The sequence below is a fragment of the Nelumbo nucifera genome, chromosome 3 (assembly GCF_055504915.1).
Source record: "Nelumbo nucifera cultivar China Antique chromosome 3, China Antique-T2T, whole genome shotgun sequence".
NCBI lineage: Eukaryota > Viridiplantae > Streptophyta > Magnoliopsida > Proteales > Nelumbonaceae > Nelumbo > Nelumbo nucifera.
Window position 1 is genome coordinate 110,542,023 of NC_142651.1, and position 23,739 is coordinate 110,565,761.

General features: G+C 40.2%; 1 protein-coding gene across 2 annotated transcripts; it reads right to left on the reverse strand.

Moving 5' to 3' along the window:
- Positions 1-1,697: 1,697 nt before the first annotated feature.
- LOC104607171 (L-cysteine desulfhydrase-like) lies at positions 1,698-21,971 on the reverse strand. Of its 2 annotated transcripts, none has more exons than XM_010272732.3 (2): positions 20,253-21,971; positions 1,698-1,952 (listed from the first exon to the last, which is right to left on the reverse strand). In XM_010272732.3, the coding sequence occupies exon 1, from the start codon at positions 21,631-21,633 to the stop codon at positions 20,257-20,259; it is 1,377 nt and encodes a 458-aa protein (XP_010271034.1). In that variant the 5' UTR covers positions 21,634-21,971; the 3' UTR covers positions 1,698-1,952; positions 20,253-20,256. The 2 variants fall into 2 exon arrangements, with proteins under 2 accessions (XP_010271034.1, XP_010271035.1); XM_010272733.3 differs by having other exon boundaries at positions 1,698-1,963; positions 20,253-21,965.
- Between the last annotated feature and the right edge of the window lie 1,768 nt (positions 21,972-23,739).

The window sequence follows — 23,739 nt, forward strand, 5'->3', positions numbered from 1 at the left end:
GCAACAAAGACCCCCTTGTACTTCTAGATTTTCATCAATTTGCCCTTGCAGTTACCCCCGCCCCCTTTAGATCCTATGGACTAACAACGATAACGCCAAAAACTATGAAAATACCCATTGTAAAGCATGATTTCTTAAGATCAACCACTTCTTGATTGTTTAGTAGCACTTCCCTATAGAGGGCATGAGTCACATTAACTGAACCAATTAGGGGTGGCAACGAGTCGAGCTTTTCACAAGCTGCTCAAGTTCGGCTCGGCTCGGTTTCAGCCGAGTTCAAGCTCGAGCCTACTAGAACTCGACTCGTGAGACTCACGAGCCGGTTCAAATATAATATATATATATATATATAATAAAATTATTATAATTTTTAATTTTTAAATATAAAATAATTATATATATATATAATTTTTATTTTTGTAATAAAATATATAATAAATATTTTTATAAAATATAGAATGAGCCGAGCCGAACCGAACTCAAGCTTATGAACTTTTGACTCGAGCCAAGCTTGAACTCAAGGTTCTGACTCGAACCGAGCTCGAGCTTGAGCCTTGTAGAATAGTCTCGAGCCGAGCTCGGACCTAATACTATTCGGCTCGGCTCAACTCGAATCCACCCCTACTGGCAATGGATTGAATCCAGAAATACATTGCCTTTTTGTCGCAAAATAAGGCTTGGGGCGCTTTCGCTACCCCCCTAAGAAGTACGAACAGGGTGGGTGTTTCTAATTTACACCCCACCCCACCCCCACCCGACAAAAAAAAAAAATCATAATACCTAAAAACCGATAACCAATCATCTGATATTAAAAATTTGGAAAAATCAAAATTCACTGGAGAGGTCTGATTGGTAAAAATTCTTCTAGTATCAATTTTAAGTGTAGCTTACATGTACTATACACGTGCACAAGCAAAGATGAAGATACAAATTACCATAGTATAGATGTATTGATATGTATGTCAATAAATTTAATATTAAGGGCACAAGTTTTTTAAGTCATGATAACTTAAGGGTGCAACTTGGGCGGCCTCAGGTTAGTATGAAATATTTATTATTTTATAAGAGTGATGAAATCTTTAAATCGAGCACCTAACTCACATCCCTATCATAAGTTGACAACTGTGCCCTTACATCCCTATCATAAATACAATGTTAAAACTTAATTGACCTTAACCTTCTTTTTTACTAAAAATAAAAGAAAATAGAAGTTGAACTTTATCGAGAAGTCGGGCCAACCCAAAATCAACCTGACCCCTAGGGTTGGGTGTTCAACAGCTCTGGTACCCAATTTGCACCCCATGCTCCAAGCCCTAAGTTCAGTTGGATAGACGGTTGTAATTTGTGGTTTTGCAGGTTCAACCTTGGCTGCTGAAAACGTCTTTACTCTTTAGGGCTGACAAATCAATCCATTTAGTACTCTCTCTCTCTCTCAAGAACGTTCTCAAACGCAGCTTCAAGCTTAGTGATACAAGTTAAATAATTCGTTACACTATATATTTATATGGATTACAACGTCAAAATTGAGATTGATATAGATTACTTATTTACCTTAATGAGAATCTGAATTAATACCACCCCTCAATCATGGTTCATAATAAGTAGAACTTGCTAGGAAACGAATGAGTAGAAATTAATTGGAAATATAACAACGGAGCAACGTAGAAATAGTTTAATTTTCATGGAACATGAGTAAATTGAGAGAGAGAGAGCATGCCAACGTTTATTTTATTTGTAAAAAAATTATAAGCCCGTCGCATGTCTAAGATCACCGAACTAAAAGACACTCGCTATGTCCCTTGGACTGAATACAACGAATTGCACTTTGGCTTGCGAGAGTGGTTTCCAAAATCATAGGTCCTAGGAAATTACAAGCCATGAGAATAACTTAATCCAAAGAAGGGGGACCATTATTCGCGATAGATGGCTGTAGCACCTCCATCTCTATCAAGCTGCAGAACAGCTGAAAACCGTTAGTTTGAGAAGAATCCCTGAGTCGGTGTTTACAAGTTCAGTGTTTACAAGGTCAATAAGTTCAGTGTTTGATAAGCACAAAAACAACATTCTGGCTCCAATGCAAGATGCAACTATACAAGAATTTATGACAAAACATCCAACATCACTCCAAGACACTGCCCATTCTTAAGACCTCGATTTTCATCTAAAATAGTTGCTACTCCACTGTGGCACAACATTATGGAGTAGAAAAACATTGCATCGCAAAAGTCAAGTCTCTATTTCAACGAAATCCTTTTCTTCTCCCAACATTTTCACTTAGAAATGGGAAACTTAGATAATTTGAACTCTAAAGACAGATATCAAGCACACAAAACGTTCCAACTCCTCACTTGGAAAGCTACAATCAAGGTTAAAAATATCGACACACCCGTGTATTGGCAGGGGCGTATCAGTACTAAAAACTAACCGCATAATGTTTTTTTTTTAGTTTTTTTTTTTCAAAACTTGATTTCTGGAAATGCTTTTTTAGGTCTTTTTTTATTGAAATAAATGGGGGTCCCAAAACACCTGTAAATAGGTATATCGAGACCAAAAGATACATACGAGATACTTTGAACCTGCCTACAATGGGCAACACAAAAGATCAAAGAAATGATACCTGGATCCATGCACCTACTAGTGTACCAGTTTCGGATACAATACTAGATACTGCATGGATTCTAGATGTACTAAAAAAACTGTATATGTTAAATAAGCATATTACATTGGATACCCGTACCAGTATTCATGTCCAGGATTTTATAAAATAAAGAGCCACATCCCCATTTCCCGAATCTGTGTCTGAGGTAGCTTGGAATCATAGATGATGCACAAAAACTGAGGATGGGTTAATTTCTCTATAAAATGTATAGAGAACAAAGTTTTGACCCCAAAAAGAACAACACAAATTGAATTAATTGTTTCAAATTGTGAAAACTTTCCACCCTTTTTACAATGAAATGAGACTTCCTAAAGGCTCAGTTTGAAAAGAGTACAAATACAAACGTGTACAGTACAAATACAAGGTTTTGCACTCTACATGTTTGTATTTGTACTCCTTCCAAACTGAGCCAAAGGGATAAATTGAAACAACAATTCATCTAAATGACATGTCAACAGATCAGTTCTGGGTCGGAGCCAGGTAGAACCGAACCCGGAACCGACCCAGACCCTATAGGCTCTGCAATTCTGGACCTAGAACTAAACCGATCGGTTCTTGGGACAATTGGGTTCAACCCGATGGACCCAGTTTTGATATGTATGCTAATAATACCCCTGCTAAAAAATGCAATAAAAACCCTATAAAAACCTAAAATGCAACAAAAACCCTGCTAAAAATAATAAAAAAACCTGCTAAAAAGGAAACTGATGAAAAACAATAATAACTATATATATAGGTCGGGTCGGGTCCAAATCGGTTCGGGACAAGGTGGACCCGGTTCCGACCCAATAATAATCGGGAACTTTTTTTAAGAACCGGAACCGGCCCATCGGGACAAGTTCTGGAACCAGAACCACCCCAATCGGTTCAGTTCCATCGGGTCTATTGGGTCTGACCCGACCCATTGACAGCCCTAGATCCATCTTTCAACTTCCACATGTTGATATGGCACATAACCTTGGAAAATGTAAATATCATGAAACAGAGCTACCCAACAAGCCTTTTGAGCCACAGACATGGTAGATCACACCATTCCACCTTCATGCTTGAATTTTATAGTCAGACTCTTGCTGTCAATTAATGAGATTGGTTAGAGGTGAGCTGCCCCAGAGCATATTGTTGACCTCTTTCTGCAATGGCAAAAGGAAAGGACTTGAAAGATAAGGAAAATCTACTGGAAAACAGCAACTCCTGCTGTGATGTGGGGTTTGTGGGAAGAAAGGAATACAAGAAAATTTTGAAAACAAAGCCAGTTCCATTGAAGAGTTGGTAAGTATGTATGTATCCTCTATTAGCAATCCACAGGTCCTTACCTATGAAGCTTTCCAAGGCATCTCTTGGAGACCTCAAAAAGAGCCTCCAGGAGATTAAATTCTCCACCAGTAGCCAGATCTCTAACTGGCCCATCAGACAGAAACTGGCTTTAGACTCAAGTTCAATGATAGTTCTCTTGGTAACCTTAGGAAGGCAGGTATAGGTGGTGTCTTCTTCAAGAGGGATGGGAATATTTGTTGGGCTTGCAGTGGGCCCATAGGGGTTGCAGTGGGCCCATAGGACTTTCTTAATGGAGTTAAGAAATACCAAACAGGCCTGTCTCCCCTAGCTATAGAAGGGGACTCAAAGAACACTGTTAATTGGATGGTATTGACGCATTTTTCAGTCTGCAGGAAGCTCAACAGACCAAAAAAATGGTCTTTTCCCATTTGGTATTGTGTAGACCAAAAGACCTGAAGATGAGTAAATGGAAAGACCAAAAAAGCCAAAAATCGGGAAGCTAAGCTTTTGGTCTTTCTGCACTGAAATAGCCTTCCTAGCCATTTTTAACAGCCCGGTAGACCATGATGCAAACCAAACAGTCTTGGTCTTTAAAGACAAGACCGCAAAAGCTCAGTGTGTCTTCTCATCTATTGGGCTGTTGAAAGATATACCTAGAAAGACTTGCCAAACAGCCAGACGGTAATGATGGTGGCAAGGTATTTCCAGAAGTTAAAATTTTCAAAAGCTGGTCAGGAGAGCTACTCCACACCTTAAAATGAATAAAACAATGAAAAACAGACTTCAAGCCCGATCCCCCTAATGCACCACCAACCCGCTTCTCAAACTAGTAGTACCATCCTACAAAACTGAACCTCAAACAGCAATTTCAACCACTTCCAACCCCCGCATCAAACTTGGACTTGGTTACTTGGCTTTTGAAGAATCTACTACTGCAAGCTTACACCCTCTCTTGTTAACATTTTTTTATTTTCTTCACCTTTTTGGCAGGCCCCACACCAAACACACTTCCTCTCAATCTTGCAAAAGCTTTCAAAAGCCCCTTGATGCTGACTGATTAAGACTGGAAGAACTGTTTTTAGCCTCACGGAGAGAACCTTAGCAATAATCTTATACAAGCTAATCACTAAACTTGAGCAAAGACCAAGTAATATAGGCAGGATCTACGTGAACACATTCATCTTGTTTCCAGAATTTCCTTATCCTGTGGGAATTTATCCAAGAAAAAAAGCAAAATTCATTGGAAGAAGCCTAGCTAGTTTTTAATATTTGTATGGGGAAATTTTCTTTCTTTGAAATTAGTTACAATACATAGACACCCAAGATGGTAAACAACATTTTTAAGCAATGTTAAGCAACAGCAAAAACAATTTAGGATGCTAACAGCTTTAGAACAATTTGAAAAAAAAAAATCTTAGGGATAAATTACTCCAACAAGAGAGAGAGAGAGAGAGATTACTCCAACCACTATATAATTTGTTCATCAATGGCAAGTATAGAAGGGCTGTGAATGGTTGGGATAGTAAAGTCCACTTGAACAAGGTCAGAGCTACAAACCCCTGGAAAGGTATTAATTAACTCTATTTATGATCTGTTTATTGTAGGGGTGATCATTTTCAGCCTAGACTGGCCCAGAAAATTTTGTAACAATCAAGCAGTATCATAAAAGTGGTAACCAATCAAGTATTCATCAAAAATCACCAGGATGAGGGTTGATTGGTCAAAGATCTCCCGGTATCATACCTTTCCAGCATCATAGATTTTTATAGCATATATTTTATGCATCTATCATATGTCATTATACTAGATGACTTAGCCCAAATCCTGGCCTAGACCCAGGCACATATTGAGGCCCAGGGTTCAGCGCGGACCAGACTATAGCCCTTTCCATAGGTGCTAAGCCCAGCCTGGCCCAGGGATCGCCCCTAGTCTTGCTTTCACTAGATACAAAGTGGGGAATGGGGACACAATTTAGTTTTGGACTGACCTTTGGTGGGGTGAGAGACCTATCGTTGAAACTTACCCTCATAATCTTACCTTGAACCAGGAAGCCACTATCTCCTCTTGCCTTATCACTTAACCCAAAGGACCTCATGAAACCTTAGCCTTAGAAGACCCCTTGGGGAAGCTGGGTTTTCTGAAATTGTGGACCTCCTTGACTCCTTGAGAGAGATTTACATTTCCCCTTCATCCCTTGACCATGTATTTGGAGCATCCACCCTGTTGTGAAGATCTCATCTAACTCCTTTAGAGCACTTTTTTCAGATTCTAAAATCTGCAGGGTCCCCATTTAAGAAGATTTGACATCTCACTATTCCCTCAGGAGTGTCATTTTTCATGTGGGAGCCTTGCTTGGGCAGAATAAACATGTGTGATCTAATCCAAAGAAAAAGCCATGACAGATTGTGCTCCTCATCAATGCACCATGTGCTTCTAAGGAGAGTAAGCTGAATATCACTCAATCACCAGATACGAGACATCCATAGTTGGGTTGGGTTGCTTCTGTGGAAATGGCAAGCAAGAGGTCTTGCAGTGGTTTAAAAGGTACACCCGTTTGAAAAAACATGCACCTTGTGCCTCAGCTCAGGCATGTGCCTCGGTTAAATACTTAAATTTTGTGCCTTTTTGAAGCATGGTGGCTGGGCCAGGGGCTCCTCCCCCAGACCCCATGTTGCCCATTCATTCTTCTTAATACACTACATTTTTTAAAAGAACAGTGAACTATAATTAAAATTATAAAACCATTTTTGTACAGATTAAGAATTTAAGATCCTAATATTGACTTGCTTGGCCTTGACTCAAGGGGCTTGGTACGAAGGCAGCTTGTAGAATTATACATTAGCTATTTGAAATAATGCGATTGAGAAAGAAATAAAGAGATTTAAAGTTTGACATGATTGCATATGTTTTATGTGTTATGCTGATGTATTTTAATTTGAGCTAATAAATTTTTTAAGACATTTAGTTTAAAATTAATGTTTGCATTTTTAATTAATATTTTCTATGAAAGGTAATTAAGAAAATTTTATTAAAATAAAAACAAGTACATTCTATTTAAGTGTCAAGATGACACCCCATTACAAGCAATCATCAAAAACACACTTCAGTCAAGACTGAAATGGTGCACATTACAAGCTTGCATCTCAAGAATGTCCCAAAAATTTTCTGCAAAATCTGAATAGCTGAATTGCTCAAACTCTTGAAGGGGAAGAACCCAATTAGTAATAAGTTTGCCGACTGAAACCACAAGCACTTCAATATTTCTTTTTTCTTTCCTTCAAATAGCCTCCTGATCCTCTCCCACCACAGAGACCAGCACACTGCAAAGGGGATGCAGCTCCAAACAATTTTTGCTCTCCTGCTTCCTCTGAATCTTGGCCAACCAGAGAAGATTTCAGCTGCTGAGGAAGGTTGGAAAATGGGTACCCCAAACAGGAACAAATAGAATCTCCAAATAAACTTTGCTACTTGGCAAAGTGAAAAACAGGTGGAAAGCAGTTTCCTCTTCAGATTTGCACAGGTAACACGAGCCAGCAAGACTAAATCCTCTACTTTTCAGGTGATCTGCTGTGAGAACACTGTCCAGTGCAACCAGCCAAGCAAATGCTTCTACTCTCAGAGGAACTGGGTTTCCCCAAATCCCACCTAACTGATCAGTAGATACATCCTCCTTGATGAGAGCCATGTAGAAAGACTTCACTGTGAACTTTCCATTTCCGCACTCCTTCCACCACAGTCCATCTTCAGTGGTTGTAGAGATATAGGACTTTTGTCCAGCATAAAGATGCATTCCTCCAACTCTTGATCAAGAAGTGATCTTCTGAACCTAGGGCTCCAGATCACCTTAGCATCTCTAACATCATAGCTGGACTACCAAGACCTGATGATCAGCCAGTCTATACAGTCTTGGACAAATTTCACACAACTTCCCTACCCCACTCCAATCATCCTCTCAAAACCTCACTCTAGAACCAACACCCACTTTAAAACTTACCATGCCTCTGAAATCCTGATTAAAGTTCATTATTCCCTTCCAAACACTCACCCCAAAGGAATTTGAGACCTCCCTCGACTCCCACCCAAATCTCACCACCCCATACTTCCCTACCACCACCCTTCTCCATAAAGACTCCCTTTCTTTTTTTTTTGAAGATAAATAAAAATAAACTTTATTAGCAGCATAGTTTGTCAAGGCGACAAGGCGCCCTTGGAGGCTCGTCTCGCCTAATAGCCAAGCAGTTTTCTATAGCGTGTTATAAAAAAACTTTTATATTCTTAATTTTTTGAGGTTATAATTATAAAATAGACATTTTTAAACTAAAATATTTATTTTGTGTGTTTATACACTAATTTCTTTTTATTATTTTCTTATTTGTTAGGGTTTAATCAACACAAACATTGCTAAACACTGTATTGAACCCTCATAGACTTTGTCCAATCAACACATGTTCTTCTTCTCTCGCCTCACCTAATAGCCAAGCAGTTTTCTATAGCATGTTATAAAAAACTTTTATATTCTTAATTTTTTGAGGAATTATGAAATAGACATTTTTAAACTAAAATATTCATTTTGTGTGTTTATATACTAATTTCTTTTTATTATTTTCTTATTTGTTAGGGTTTAATCAACACAAACATTGCTAAACACTATATTGAGCCCTTATAGACTTCGTCTTCTTCTTCTTCTTTTCTTCTTTTCCTATGACAGAAATAGGGTCCAGCCCCTATATTTTTTGAATTTTCTTTTCTTTCTTATTTTTCTTCTCATGAATATGTTGGAATATGTTGATTTTCTATACTTTAACCTGAAGTACATACTTTTCTTATGAAAATTATGGATATTTATTAAGGAAATACGATTATGGAACCTAGGGAACTACCCTAGGATACATGTTTTTACTTAAAAAAATCCATAGCCTAGACCCCCTGTCGCCTAGCCTCACCTTGGCGCCTTGAAAACTATGTTTATTAGAGAAAAAAATAAAAAAAGGAAAAGGAGATTACAACAGGGTGATAAGGAATCACCCATCAATAGCAGACCCAAAAAAACAACAGACCCGCCCTAACAAAGACCCTAAAAACAGGGGGAAAAAACTATAGACATACCAAAGCACCTTAAGAAACAACCCATATCCAAAAACACACAATAGATTGAATATCCCATAAACCCAAATCCTGCCAAAGATACATACGAAAAGCATCCTGAAACCAAACAATCCAACTGATGAAAAGCTCAACTTGAACTTTATCCATTTTCTCATCATGCCCACTGTCTAATATAAAAATCTCGTCTCATCTGGGTAACTTTCTTTTTTAATCCGGTCCATATACTCCCAGCTTCAATCTGGCAAAAACATTTGAAACTTGTCTCTTTTGATTGGTTTTCTGTTTTCTAAATCTTCTTACTGCATTAGAACATTTCTCCACCCTCGTAGAAACCTCCCTTTGAGCATTTATTCTTTCTAACTCAAATATGGTAATTTCTCAAACAATTGTTCAGCACTTAGGTCTTCTCTACAACTCCCCTCCTCTACATCTCCAACTATAATTAAGCTTCCAATTTCCTTAGTGGTCCCTGAACCAGAATCAGCCGCCCCCTCAATCTTCTCTTTTGTCTGGAATCTATTCTCTTCCACCTCCCTAAAAGCTTCCTTTGCGAAATCCCCCCCCCCCCCCCCAAGAAGAATAAACCCAACAATTTACTGACCTTCACCCTAGTGTTGAGCACCCTTTTCACATCTACAGATTTCTCTACTTCGTGAGTATCATCTATGGCTACATCTTCCTCCTCTGTACCCATGCTCCATTCGCTTCATCTGATCCTGCATCCTCTTGCAAAGGTCTGGTTCTATATTTTTGTTTCCTAATATAGACTCTTGATAAAGACTTTTTCTTTTCCTTATCCTCTTCATCAATGGTCTAGACTTCTTCCAACAATTTACTGACCCTCTCTCCCTTTCTTTATTCTAGCCCAAACCTCCATAGCCACTTCCCCATGAGAGCTTTGTTGAAAATCCTTATTCTGAGCCCCAAACCCCCTAGAGCTTTCGGTCTGCATACCTTCTCCCACTTAACTAGGTGAAACTTCCTTGATCTCTTTGCCCCTTCCCATTTGAAGTTTTTCAATCTTGTTGGCAACAGTAGTTGGTATTCTTAGCAGTGGAAGGTAGTAAGTGAGCAGACTCGAGAGCACACTTTTTATGAGGGTAATTCTGCCCCCAAATGAGAGATATCTTGCTTTCCACTTCTCCAGACCCAGCCCACCCTCTCTATAAGGGGTTTCCATGTACTTGCTGACCCATATTTGGCCCCAACTAGACTTGTTCATGGGCCGGGTAGCCCGATGGCCCGGCTCAGCCCGGCCCGCACCCCGGTCGGGCTTGGTCATGTAATTAGGCCCGCGGGCCTGACCTCGAGCCTAACATAGTAAGCCCGACTGTGTTTCGGGCCGGGCTCGGTATTTGTCAAAAAAGCCCGGCTCGAGCCCAGCCCGTCCCGACTCAGCATTATATATTTTATAAAATATATAATATGTATTTTATATATTATATAAAATATATAAATAATATAATATTTATTAAAATATATATTTATAATTTAATATATACATTTTTTATTCTTTTCTTTATAATCTCTCTCTCTCTCTCTCTCTCTCTCTCTCTCTCTCTATTCAGCCGCTAACAGTATGGGCTAAATTTCGGGCTCGGGCCCAGGCCCGGGCTTCGGGCTTTTATGAGGGCCGGGCTCAGGCATTAGAAAATTCTGTTAATACAGAGTGAAAGCCCGGCCCATGAACAGGTCTAGCCCCAACTGGGAGGACTAAGTAGGAAAAGGGAAGCTCCTCTATCCAGCAATCTAAGGTTGCTGCAAATTAAGACATCTCTTCCTGGCTAATCTCTCCAACTCCAAATAGAGTGTTCTTCTCCAAATTCACCTTCATACCTGTTAGCAACTTAAAATTGACTAGTATTGCTCTTAAATTCAGAACTCGATCCTCCTCCACATTTAGGAAAATAAGAGTATTGTCTTACAAATTCTAAATGGGAAATGCTTGGCCCCTCTGACCCAACACTGAAACCTTCTAACCAGCCCTATTGAACTCCCCTTCTTAACAACAGATTTAGAGTGAGTTTCCATTACCAGCACAAACAAAAATGGGGACGAAGGGTCCCCTTGTCTCAGCCCCCTAGAGATTTGAAAAAAACTCCGATGAAACCCCATTAAAGATCACTGAAAATGACACAGATGAGATCTACCCATACATCCAACTCCTCCATTTCTCTCCAAATCCCATCAGCCATTGAATTTCTTCCAGGAATCCCCACTCCACATGATCATAAGCCTTCTCTATATCTAATTTGCACACTAGACCAAGTCTTCCACTTCTCAATCTAGAGTCTATGCACTCACTTGCCACCATCACCCCATCTAGAATTTGTCTTCCCTCCACAAAGGCCATTTGAGTTTCCCCTACTACTTCATGAAGCACTTTTCTCAGCCTATTTGGTAACACTTTGGCAAAAATTTTATAAGGGTTGCATCATAGTTGTCAGGCGACTAGGTGCCCTTGGCTTGGTGCCTCGCCCAAACGCCTTGACTTCTAGCAACTAGGCACCCACCTAGGCAACTAAGCGCCCGCCTAGGCGACAAAAATGACAAGGCGGGCACCTTTTATAATATCATTTATATTGTTGTATCATATTAATGTATGTGTTAATACATTTTATTATGTGCTATATAAATCAATTATACTTTGTTTTAATGTTTTACTACAGAAACTAAAAGATCGAAGGGTTTTGAGGAAGAAGGTTGTATTTCTATCTCCCTCTTTTAACCATAATGCCCTTGCTTCTGCCTCCAACTCACCTCTTCTCTCACAAGCAGTCTCTCTAACTCTCTTTCCAGGCCTTCCTTCTCCATTCTAGCCTCTCTTGGGTAGATTTCTTCTTCCTCCTCCAGCCTCTCCAGCCTGGCCAGCTTCTCCAATACCTCTTTCTTTCTACTTTCCTCAATCCCAAACACTCCACGTCTCCTTCCTTTCAGCTCCTCTTTGAGCAGTTATAACTTCCTCATCACCCTTAAACCAGCTGATCCCTCTACCTGAAAAGCTCTCCACTTCTCTTCTACCCATGCCACAAAGTTAGGTTGAAGAAGCCAAACATTCTCAAAACAATTGGGGTCTCCTAGCCCCTTGTTTAGCTAGAGTATCTGCCATCCCATTTGCTGTTCTTCTCACCCATTGGAAAATTGAAAGTAACATTCAACTCCCTTACAATGCTCACAATCTCCCTAAAAGTATGCCTATAGATCCATGGGATTTGGGTGCTACATCTTGCCCAAGCAATGACCACTTGAGAGTCCCCTTCCACTTCCAAATTAAGGAACCCAGAGTACCTAGTAAATTTTGATCCCTGCAGGAGCCCAATTAGCTGTGCAGTCAGTGCGTCCCCATTTTCTAGAGGCCCTAAATACAAAGCTAACACCTTTCCTCCTGAATCTCTGAAGACACCTCCTATCCCAGCTATGTTTTGGTTACCAAGGAAACTTCCATCAAAATTCAGCTTCACGAAATTTGTTTCTGGGGGTCTCCACTCCATAAAAAACTTTTCTTTTCCTTGGTCTGATATAGCCACTTCCTTCCAAGTTCTGAGGATGTCATTCAAAGGGAAGACTTAGAAGTCTTCCAGAGTTTTTACCCAGTGAGCAGTTTTTAACTTTATTGTTTCAAAATTTTCCATCTCTGATCTGCTTTTTTCATTGAAAATTCTTCCATTTCTCTCTTACCAAATAGTCCAAACCAAGGCAGTCCTCGCTGTTTTCCATAATAATCTTCCTCTTTGTTTTGGTTGCCTCATGAAGCTAGGGTCAAAAAGGCCCACCACCTCCTGTGGGGGATTCCACCTGCACCCAAAAAGGGAACAAAGATGCTCCCAAATACAAAGCACAAAAGGGCAGAATAGAAAGATATGGGAAACAGTTTCACCATTGCATTTACATGAGGGGAGAGGCACTTATTTGGCCTTCTTTTCTGCAGCATATCACAAGTGTTTATCTTTCCAAGGAAGACTTCCCAACAAAAGGCCTGAATCTTAGGAGGGATTGGCTTACTCCAAATTTCTTTCACCAGGAACATTGCCCCCAAGGTAGCTGGCTGAGTTAAGAAGCTAAAAAAGGAAGCACAAGTAAAAAGACCATTGGGGGAGATTGACCATACCCTGGTATCCTCAACAAATTGATCCAAAAAAAAATGGAGTCAAGTTTGGCCAAAAGAGAGATGAGAGACTCACATTCCGAATCCCCAATACCCCTTCTGAATCTAAAGTACCAATTTAAACCTGAAGTTGAGAATCTCACAAACTTAGAAATGGGTTCAGATTTGTAATTGGAAGGTGCATAGAGCAACGGAAATTGGACCTTTAATGGATGTTTACCTATCCAGAGATCCTACCAAAACAAGACTCTTTGGCCATTTCCCACATCATACCGAATGAGATTAAGGAAGAAAGGACAGGCCTCATAAATTGCTTCCCAAGGAGATGTTGAATTTGTTGAAAGTGCCACCTTTGAGTCCCAGCCATTGTCTGAAATACCATGTATGCTAGCAATGACCTTGTGCCAGAGCCTGTCACTTTCTAGGGGAAACCTCCGTAACCACTTTCCTAAGAGAGCTAAATTCGTTTGGACTAAGTTTCCAAGCCCAAGCCCACCCTTCTCTTTAAGCCTACTAACTTGTTCCCAATTCGCCAAATGGTCTCTCTTATCACCTCCCGGTTCCCATAGAAAATCTCTCATTAATTTTTCTAATTGCCTAGCAATTTTGACAGGGATACGAAAGGTAGACAAGAAGTAAATGGGAAGATTAGCCAAAGTGGCTTTAGTCAAGGTTATCCTACCTCCCAACGAGATGTAACTCCTCTCCCAAAGTGACAATTTTTTGGAATATCTCTCAACCACAGGCTTCCAGAAACTCTCATTACGTGGATTTCCACCCAAGGGGAGCCCTAAGTACTCTAGGGGCCAATTTTTTACTTCACAACCTAAGGCCTCTGCTATTCTAATGATTTCCTCTTCTTGTAAATTCAAGCCTACAAGACAGCTTTTCCCCAAATTGACCTTTAAACTGGACAAGCTCTCAAAGGAGCTAATAAGGCTTTTCAAGTTCCCAAGGGCCTCAAGGCTAAAGTCATCACAGAAAAGCATTAAGTCATCTGTAAACTGTAAATGGGTAACCACAACCTCAGCCCTTCCCACCCTCCAGCCCCTTATTGCATTATCCAAATCAGCCTTACTAATCATTCTACTTAGGACCTCTGCAATCAAAGTGAAAAGGAAGGGGGGTAAAGGATCCCCTTGTCTCAAACCTCTTTTATCTAGGAAGATGTCTCTAGAAGCCCCATTAATCAAAATTGAATAATGCACTGAGTCCACGCAACCCTTTATTCACTTTCTCCACCTTTCTCTTAAACCAAATTTTTCCATAACTTCAAGAAGGAAAGCCAGTCCACCAAATCGTAAGCCTTCTCTAAGTCCAATTTACAAAGCATTTCCCTCTTTTTTTTCTTCTTTTCAGCTACGCATTCATTTGCCACCAAGATTTGATCAACAATTTGCCTTCCCTCCACAAAGGCACCTTGAGCTTGTGAGATTATTGTGGACAGTACCCTTTTTAGCCTACTTGAAAGGACTTTTGCAATTATTGTGTATAGACTACCCACCAAACTAATTGGTCTAAAATCCCTTGTGGTTTTGGCTCCCTTTTTCTTAGGCACTAACACAATGAATGTGGCATTTGTTCCTGGTGAAACCTCCCCATTTTGGTGAAACTCATCAAACACTTCCTTTAGGTCCTTTTCTAGAAACTCCCAGCACTCTTGAAAAAATGTCATGGTGAAGTCATGGTGAAACCATCTGGCCCAGGGGCTTTTTGATCTTTCCATGGAGAAGACAGCCTCTTTGATTTCCTCAATACTAAAATTTTCCTCCAAGGCCCAAGATTGGATATCAGTCACCCTATCCCACTCCAATTCAGGTAGGTCTTGCCTATTCCCTTCCATTCTAGAGAAAATGCCCTTAAAGTGATAAAGAAAGACCTTGACTATCTCCTCCTCCCTCCTGACCTCAACCCCATCCACTTCCATAGTTGTTATGAGGCTTTTGCTTCTCATCCCACTTGCTAGAGAGTGAAAAAAATCTTGTGTTTCCGTCTCCTTCCTAAAGCCACTTACATATAGACTTTTCTCTCCAAGAAATTTCTTCCTTCCTTAAAATCTCTTCTAGCTCCACCTTAAGCTTCCACCGCTCTTCTCTATCCTCCTCGCTAAAGTTCCTTTGTGCTTCCTTTCTGTCTAACTCCTCAATCCTAGAAGAAATTCTTTCTTGAGCCTCTTCAATTCTTCCAAAGTGATCCTTATTCCAATCTTTAATTTTCCCCTTCAGAGTTTTCAAAGTCCTCAAAAATCTGACCCCCCCCCTTTTTTTCTATTTCTTGGTCTTCCCTCTTCCCACCAATCTTCTACTCTTAATTTAAAAGAGGGATCTTCCAACCACATGTTCTCGAACCGGAAAGGGGAAGGACCACCAAAAAGCGCCTCTTGTCCTAAAGAAATAGGGCAATGGTCTGAAGTCACCCTAGGCAAAGCTTTAGATACGAGGTTTTCCCACAATTCGTCCCAATCTACTGTAAAGAAGAACCTGTCCAACTTGGAGCAAATTGTATTTGCTTGAAAATTTTGACCAGGTGAACTCGGCAAGTAACAAAGGTGGTTCTTTTAGCTCAAAAGATTCAATCAAGTTGCTAAATTTCCTCATGCTAAGGCCTGAGGGTAATGCTCTGATTTGGGTTGTTTGTTTCCATAGAGAACCTAAGAACATTGAAATCTCCCCCTAGGCACCAAAGCCCCTCCCACAATCCTCTAACTGCACTCAACTCCTCCCAGAATTGATCTCTTTCTCTGTAGGAATTGGGGCCATACACATTTGTTAGGACCCACTCCTTTCCATCATTTTCTCTTTTAAATTTTATAGAGACTGAGTAACTCCCAATGAGTTCCTCCAAGCAATCCATTTCCTCATTTTTCCACATCATTAGTAAGCCTCCTGAAGCTCCCCAAGAAGGTGCAAAAGCCCAATTTAAGCGTCTAGTTCCCCAAATGCTTTGAATCCACCTTTTGTCTATCTCTGAGAGCTTGGTTTCTTGGATTAGGACCACATCCGGCTTCTCTTTCTGTAATGCATTCCTAATCAGTCTCCTCTTCTTTGCATTCCCTAAACCCCGAACATTCTAGCTAGTGATCTTCGTTCTTTAACTTTTGAAGGACCCTAACAATCTCCTCCCTCCTATCTTGCTTCCCTTTTCCCCCCTCCTCTTACTGCCCCCCTTTTCATAAGAGATCTCAGTAGCCAATTTCTCCACTTCACTTTTCTTTTTCTTTTTAGTCTTCTTTCCTTTTGTCCTACCCTTTTTTGCTCTTGAATACACCTTAGTATTCTCAGGTTCAGATGGTGCCTCGTCTCCTTGAGTCAGTCCTTTCTCTTTTTCCAGTTTTGTGGTTTCCTGTTGTGGGCTACTGAAATCTTCTTCTCCCCATAGCTCTTTTTCCAGTTTTGTGGTTTCCTGTTGTGGGCTACTGAAATCTTCTGTCTAGTAAACCAGACAGGTTACTAACCTTTTGATTCTAAGATTCTCTTCTCAATAGACTCACCACTAACTTTTTGACTTGAAAGCTCTGCTACAGGCTTAGTGGCACAAGGACAGTTAGCAAACAATGGCATTTTGACATCAGCTGGATCTATAACCACAGAAAGAGGACAAGATGAAGACCCAGGGTTAAGATCACGAACAAGAGAGGAAACATACTCAATGGAAAAAACAGGAATTGAAGAGAAAGGGGAATTAGAAGTTCCCTGTTCCATTCTATCGTAAGCATCCCTTGACTCCGACCTTTCTTGATTGTCTTCCTCTTGAGAAATCACCTTGACAGCATCCTATTTTTGTCCCTCCTGTGCACCTCCACTTAATACAAGGGTGGTACTAAAGTTCCCAAGACTTTTATTCTGATTTTGGTCTTGCACGGTTTGCATAGCAATGTTTCCTTCTACTTGCAGTAGCATCGGCTCACAAAGAGGGGTGGGCTCTTCTCTCTCAGCTTCCTTTAGCTCCACTGTTCTTTCCACAGATTGTTCCTCAAACACAATCTCAGTTCCCAAGCAATCTTCATCGAAAAAATTGCAAGCTTTTATGGAATCTATGCTTTCAATACTTGAGGGTTAGTTTATCTCTGCAAACTCTTCTTTTTTTCAAACTCTAGTCCTTGACAGTCCTCTCAGTCACTGTCCCCATCCAAATCTTCTTTGGGTTCTCTACAATACCTTGGGTTTGGTTTATCAGGTGTGGTAGAGTTCCTGATTGAACCAGTCTCCACCCAAGAGCTCCATGATTGAGCTTTGAAATTTTACCACCAATGTTTGGGCAGGGTTCCTTAGATCCTTGTTGCTTCGAAGAAGGTTTTGTTGGGGACGATGATAGACCCATGTTACTGTCCCCAAAAGGAACCGAGTGGGTCACGTGATCACTTAAGTGATCCTCGGATTTGGTCGACCCCGGTTCAGCAATATGTTTGTTCAAAGCCCCTGGCTTGCCTGCTTCATCTTTATTTCTAACATTCCCCAGTTCAATCAAAGGAGCTTTGGGTTCAACTAACCATTTTCCTTTTTCCCATGTGGGGGGGTGGTTCCTTGCTGCATACACCATGGTGATCTGACACTATCTCTGCATACGATTTAAACCCAACCCTACGATCAGGCTTTGATGGTCCAGCTTGTGTGGAGAAATTAGTAAGTTGCATTCTTCCTTTTTTTAATTTAGACGGTTGGCCTTCTCCTGTATTCAACCATTCACTTGCCTCCGCCAACCAGGCTTTTCCACCTAAGCCACTCAATGCCAAGTCATCATCTTCTCCCTCTGCTTCCTTCCAGAGCTCAGACTCCATGGCTGTAAGAATCCAAGCTTCATAGACTGTTCCATCTACTGTAACCTCAACCATTCGAGGGACGTTTTCTGGCTTGACCCCACCAGCTTGAACGAAGCTGCTCAAAGGTTTGATCAGTTTAACTCTTCGAGCACACCACCACACAACTGGGCTATTTTCTTAAAGTTCGAGACAGACTAGAGATGGAATGGCAACCCAACGATTTTCACCCTGGGATTTTCTGCTAATGCAACTGAGTTGGTAGTAGGGCTCCATCTTTGAACACTCACAACTCCTTGATCGGATTGGATTTGGTAGTAGGGCTCTATCTTTGCACATAGGAATGGCCCCAGGGGGAAGGCAAATTCAGGGATCCTTGTCCCCATAGGGAGGGGGATGGAGCTGGGATTTTCAGCCACACTAGGGTGGGAACGGGGTGTGGTTCATGTGTAGGGGTGTCAACGGTATTCGAAAATCCGATTTCGAATTCGAGATTCAACATAACTGAATCGAATTCGAATAATTCAAATATATAATCAGTTCAAATCGGATATCCTATTCATATCAAATAGCTAATTGGGTTCGAATTTGGATATGAGCTGATTCAATTCGATAAATATCCAAATTCGATCGTTTATTTAATTCTTACATATAATGTGTAAAATATTTAAATGCTTTATATAATTTATATATATAATAATTAAATTGTATAAATAATTTATAAATTTATATACTTTAAATAAATAAAATATTCATTTTAATTACCTAAAATAATTAATTGGTCAAATTCGAATCGAATCGAACATTCAAATATTTAATCGAATTCGAATTTGAATATTAGTTTTCAATAACCGCCGGATATCGAATCAAATTCGGATATTGGATTTTTTTAATTGGATTCGAATTCAGATATTGCCTGATCCGATCCGTTTACACCCCTATTTATCTATTTGGGGTCGGGGAGAAGGTATACAAAAATGGTCCCGCCCGCCACCCCGCTCCATTGCTATTCCTAGGTCTGTGGAGGCTAGCTCATTAACATCAATGCATGTAAAGTTGAAGTGGATCCCAAGGAGCTAAACTCGATGACTGATGGGTTAGCTTTACCTTTGGAGTTTTTGAGAAGAGCTTTTCCACTTTTGAATTTGTTGAGAGAGAGAGAGAGAAGTTATTGTCTCATCTGTGTTCCATGTGTATACCACTGAACATTGGAACCCAGATAGAACATGAAATTCCAGATTCATATAATAGCCAACCATGCCCATCATCTTCGCATATTGACCAAGAGAGGAAAAAAAAAAACTTAGGCTATTGGAAGTCAAACAAGGAACAAATAAGATGTCTATCGTCCTCTTCACTAAATCCTAGAGCCATTTGCATCATTCTAAGTTTCTAACATCTAGTAAGATGCTATTTTTGGAAAAGATCAGTGTTAGTGCCTTGAAGAAAAAGAAGAGCCTTAACCATCAGCAAAAAAACCAGAAAATCACAAGCAGCATGGTATCAATAGAGATAAACTCTATATGAGAGAGAGAGAGAGGATCCTATGCAGAGTTTAAAAGATATAAACAAGATCTTCTCGGAAAAGAGACCATCAGAGTGGCAAGGTTAATTCATCAAGGCATAACGTACAAGGTTATCATCTCATTAAGATAGTGCATCAACCTCCATGGGTCAGACCCAGAGGCTATATCACCAAGCACCAAAACAAGGGACTCAAACCTTATGCAATTCCAGAAATAATAAGCAAAGCAACCACCTTAGCTTTAACTGCAATGGTATATGCATATGTATTTGTATCTGTATGTGTATCAAAATTCTGAAAACTACATCAGTTGGTTGAACCATGAAAACCAGGAAAAATCCCCCTTTCAGTTCAATACGTGGTTCAATTTCTTAAAAAAATAAAAAAGTCAAAACTGTATGTGACCGTGTGAACAAAGTCATCATGCAAACCAATTTAAAGTATGTTAACAAACATGAAACCATAGACAGGAATAAAAAGCAGGTGGAGAGAAGAGAAGGAAGAAAAAATGGGCACATGGACTTGATGCTACAAGAGAAAATGAACCAGAAAAAAGATGAATTTGGTTATACAATGGGTGGGGAGGGGGCAAATGCATTGGCTGATTCTTTAGCTAAGAAAGGGGTAATTAGGGATCAGTTGTATTGGGTGAAATTGTAATTTTTGTGCTGTTTTTTATTCAAGAGTGAAGCTGCACCTTGCGCCTCCTCCTTGGGATGCTTGTAACAGTTGCTTATCCTTATTGATTTCAATGAAATTTTAATGGACTTGTCAAAAAAAAATAACATAAATGCATCAAAGAACCATAACAAAGCTGAAATCATACCTCATCAATTAGAGGGAAGCATCTTGCAAGTAAACCCTTCCTGGATGAGCTGGTTAATTGCATCCCTGAACTTATAGTAGTCATCATCTGTGTTGTACACCTGATGAGAAATCCGGGCATAACCTGTTATACAATTATCTTTGTTCTGCGCTTCAAGTTCCCCCTCTTCTGGCACCCGATAATATATTGGAACTTCAATACCAAAACTCTCCCGAAGATGCTTCCTCAGCTTCAAAGCATCCACTTCACTTGATATTTCTAAACTAGCAGGAAATCCAACCATGACCATGCTGGAACACATGTCTGGGGGTGAACCAAGGAGCGTCCCCCAGGCCTCCGAGAGCATTTCCCCCATCTTAATAACAATTTCATGATTTCTTTTCCTAATTCCTTCAATACCACCTTCAAACCTATTAACAAAATCCAAGGCAGAAGGAACAACAAGCTGCGAGCTATAATCCCTCGTCCCAATCCAAGCACTTTCTATAGGCAACCCGTTACCGTACTCATGGGAAACAACGGGATGATGCAAATCAGAAACTTTGGACGATCTTCTACAGTACAGAAATGCAACTGAAGGCGGACAGAAAAACCATTTGTGCAAATTACTAGTGTAAAAATCAGCCCCAATATCTTTCATGTCAACCTCGACACTACCTATCGCATGAGCAGCATCTACAAACACCTGATCAACACCTTCCTCCCTACAGAGCTTAACCAACTCCTTGACAGGAATTACCACACACGGCATCGAGGTGATATGATCGATTACAGCTAACCTAACTTTCCTACCATTAGATTTCCCCTTCTCCAAAGCTTTTCTAAACTCAACGATAATTTCCTCATTAGATTTGACGGGAAAAGGCAGGTTGACTTCAATTACGTACCCGCCAGCACGAGAAACGTAAGCCTGGATGGATTTCTTGACGGCACCGTATGCATAGTGAAGCATCACGGCCGCGTCTCCTTTCTGAAACTTCCCTTCAGCGAAGGACCAACCAATCTGCTGGAGAACAATCGCCGCAGCGGTGGTGGCGTTGTCGACAATGGTCACCTCTTCGACGTCATCCGCATTTACCAGATCTTTGATAACTTTTCTGGATTCAAGAATCCCTTTCTGGAGCTGATTGAAGTAGAAATCATCAGGTTGGCGAAGAAACCGAAGCTGCCACTCTTTCTGAGCGGCGATGACATAGGCGGGACAACTGCCAAAGCTGCCATTGTTGATCCGAGCGACTCCAGGATCGTGATGCGCGAATTCTTCGCGGATTTCGGAGTCGGAGATGAAGGGGGAAAGCTTTATCTTCTTAGAAACGTGATTGTTGTTGTCGTCGTGAGTAGAATCCCCATTTTCTTTGAAGTCCTGATCGTGAGAATCCATGGCCGGAGAGAGTTTTTAGTGTTTGCAGAACAACCGAACAACCATGATTAGGGTTAGGGTTAGGGTTGGTTTTCGTTTTAATAGTTGCGGTGCAGCCAAAAGTTTCTTCCTTTAGTTGAGGATCAGCCCAAGCGATGAAATAAGATTTTCAGTTCTTTAGAGGTTTCTGTGAACTGTGAAGGCGAGGAGAGAGAGAAAGAGAGCAAACGAGCCTTTTCCGTTGCCGGAAAAGGGGACTGATGACTGTAATCCGCACCGGTGCGCAATGCGCAACACTGTCTAGCCGTTAGACTGTGGCACTGTGCGGAGGTAGGCTTTGACCCCAACCTGATCAAACCGGACCCTAACTCTTGTCTTTTACCTTTAGTGAATAAAATAATTAAATATTTAAAGATATAATAATAAACTCAATTTCATTTTTCAACAAAACAAATATATATATATATATATTGAAGCTGACAACCTCTAGTTGATAACTTTTACAAATGCATGCAAAATATAAGGTTTTACATTCTACACATTCTAAATATGAATGTATATCCAAAATAAGCATGTATTTATTTACACAAAAAAACTGACATTGCATGTATTAAACAAGACATTTGAGACCAAATTTTAGTGTTCTTTTGGTAGATAGAAGCGAAGATTTCAGTTGAGACTTTTGAGAGAATTTAGGGGTGTTCTCCTTAATTATTTTTCTTTTTCTCAATCGTTTTTCTTGTTACCGGTTCCAAAAATTAAATGAAGTTATGTAGTTTGTAAATAAATTGGTTCTTAAAATAAATACACAAAACATGTTTTTCGTGATGTATGTTTTTTTGTCTCTAAAAAATAAAAAATATATTTTCTTGAATTCTTGGTTTAAATAACATGTTTTCATTCTTTTTTTTCTTTTATAGATGAGAGCATGTTTTTATATGGTTATTTAATATCATGTTCCATAAGTTATATAATTTTTATGCTACATTTTTTTTTTGTCTTAGAAACTAGAAAGCATTATTTTGGTGGTTTTAAAAACATGTATTTTTTTTTTACTAAAACTAACTTGCTTTTAATTTTCAAAAACCGCAATTGAAGATTTTTTTTTTGGTTGATGTGACAATTTAAAAATGGGAAAATTCATAATCAATACCCTGAACTTTAGAGGTTGTGTCAAGTCGGTCCCCAAACTTCGAAACGTGTCTATGTAGTATCCCAAACTTTCAGAATGTGTCTAATAAGTCCTTGACGTTAATAGTTCGCCAATTCTCTGTATCATGTAATGACATGTGCCACTTAAAACTTTTAAAATATCAAAACTATCCTTGAAAAAAGACATTGTTCATTGTTTTCTACCTTGAGATTGAAGAGTTGTGCCATTGCTACAACATTGTCAGGAATTGACAGTGGTGCTAAGAACAAATTTGAACAAATCAATGACGGTGTCGAGAACTAACCAAGTTTCCGATGATGGCTGAAACTACCATTACTATGATTGGATGTAATGAAGTGCGTAGTAAACGGGTTGGCAAGTTGGGACCAGCTTTTGATGGAGTCCGGCACGAGGTTCTGATACCAGGTTCGGACTCCCCCCTAAACGTAGTAGAAAAGGCCACACACATGCAGAACTCATTAGCCCCAGCTAGGTGCATCTGAGACTGGAAAGAATCCACATGGTCATTGGGGTCGAATGACCCGTCATATTTGTCTAATGGGGGCACCTTGAAATCTTTCGGCATCGGAGTTGCCAAGAGCTTGGGAGACAGTGGGGATGAGCGGCAATGTAGTGGAGGCGCACTCTTCGTAGCCACCGAGCTCACTTCTTCCTTTTATTTGGCTTGCTCTGCTTGCTAGCCTGGCTTCGCCAGCGGGCTGTTCCTGGCCGAGGGGCGGTGTGTCTTGTGACGTTGTCGTTGTTGCTTCTTCACCGGCTCGGCGTTGGTGCTGCTGACTTCAATCTAGTCTAGTACTTCGGCATTATCGCAGGGTGGACTTTGGTTCCTTCTCGCTAGGTTCTCCTAGTTGTGAGGTTTGTATTGGCTATCACGAGGGACGGGAGGGTCCTGCCTTGAGTTCGCTCCTCGAACTCCAAGCTGGTTATTATCTCCTTGTGAGCCATCATTTTCC

Bases quoted from the DNA above. Each gene is read 5' to 3' on its own strand.
- LOC104607171 (XM_010272732.3), bottom strand. From the start codon at position 21,633: ATGGATTCTCACGATCAGGACTTCAAAGAAAATGGGGATTCTACTCAC.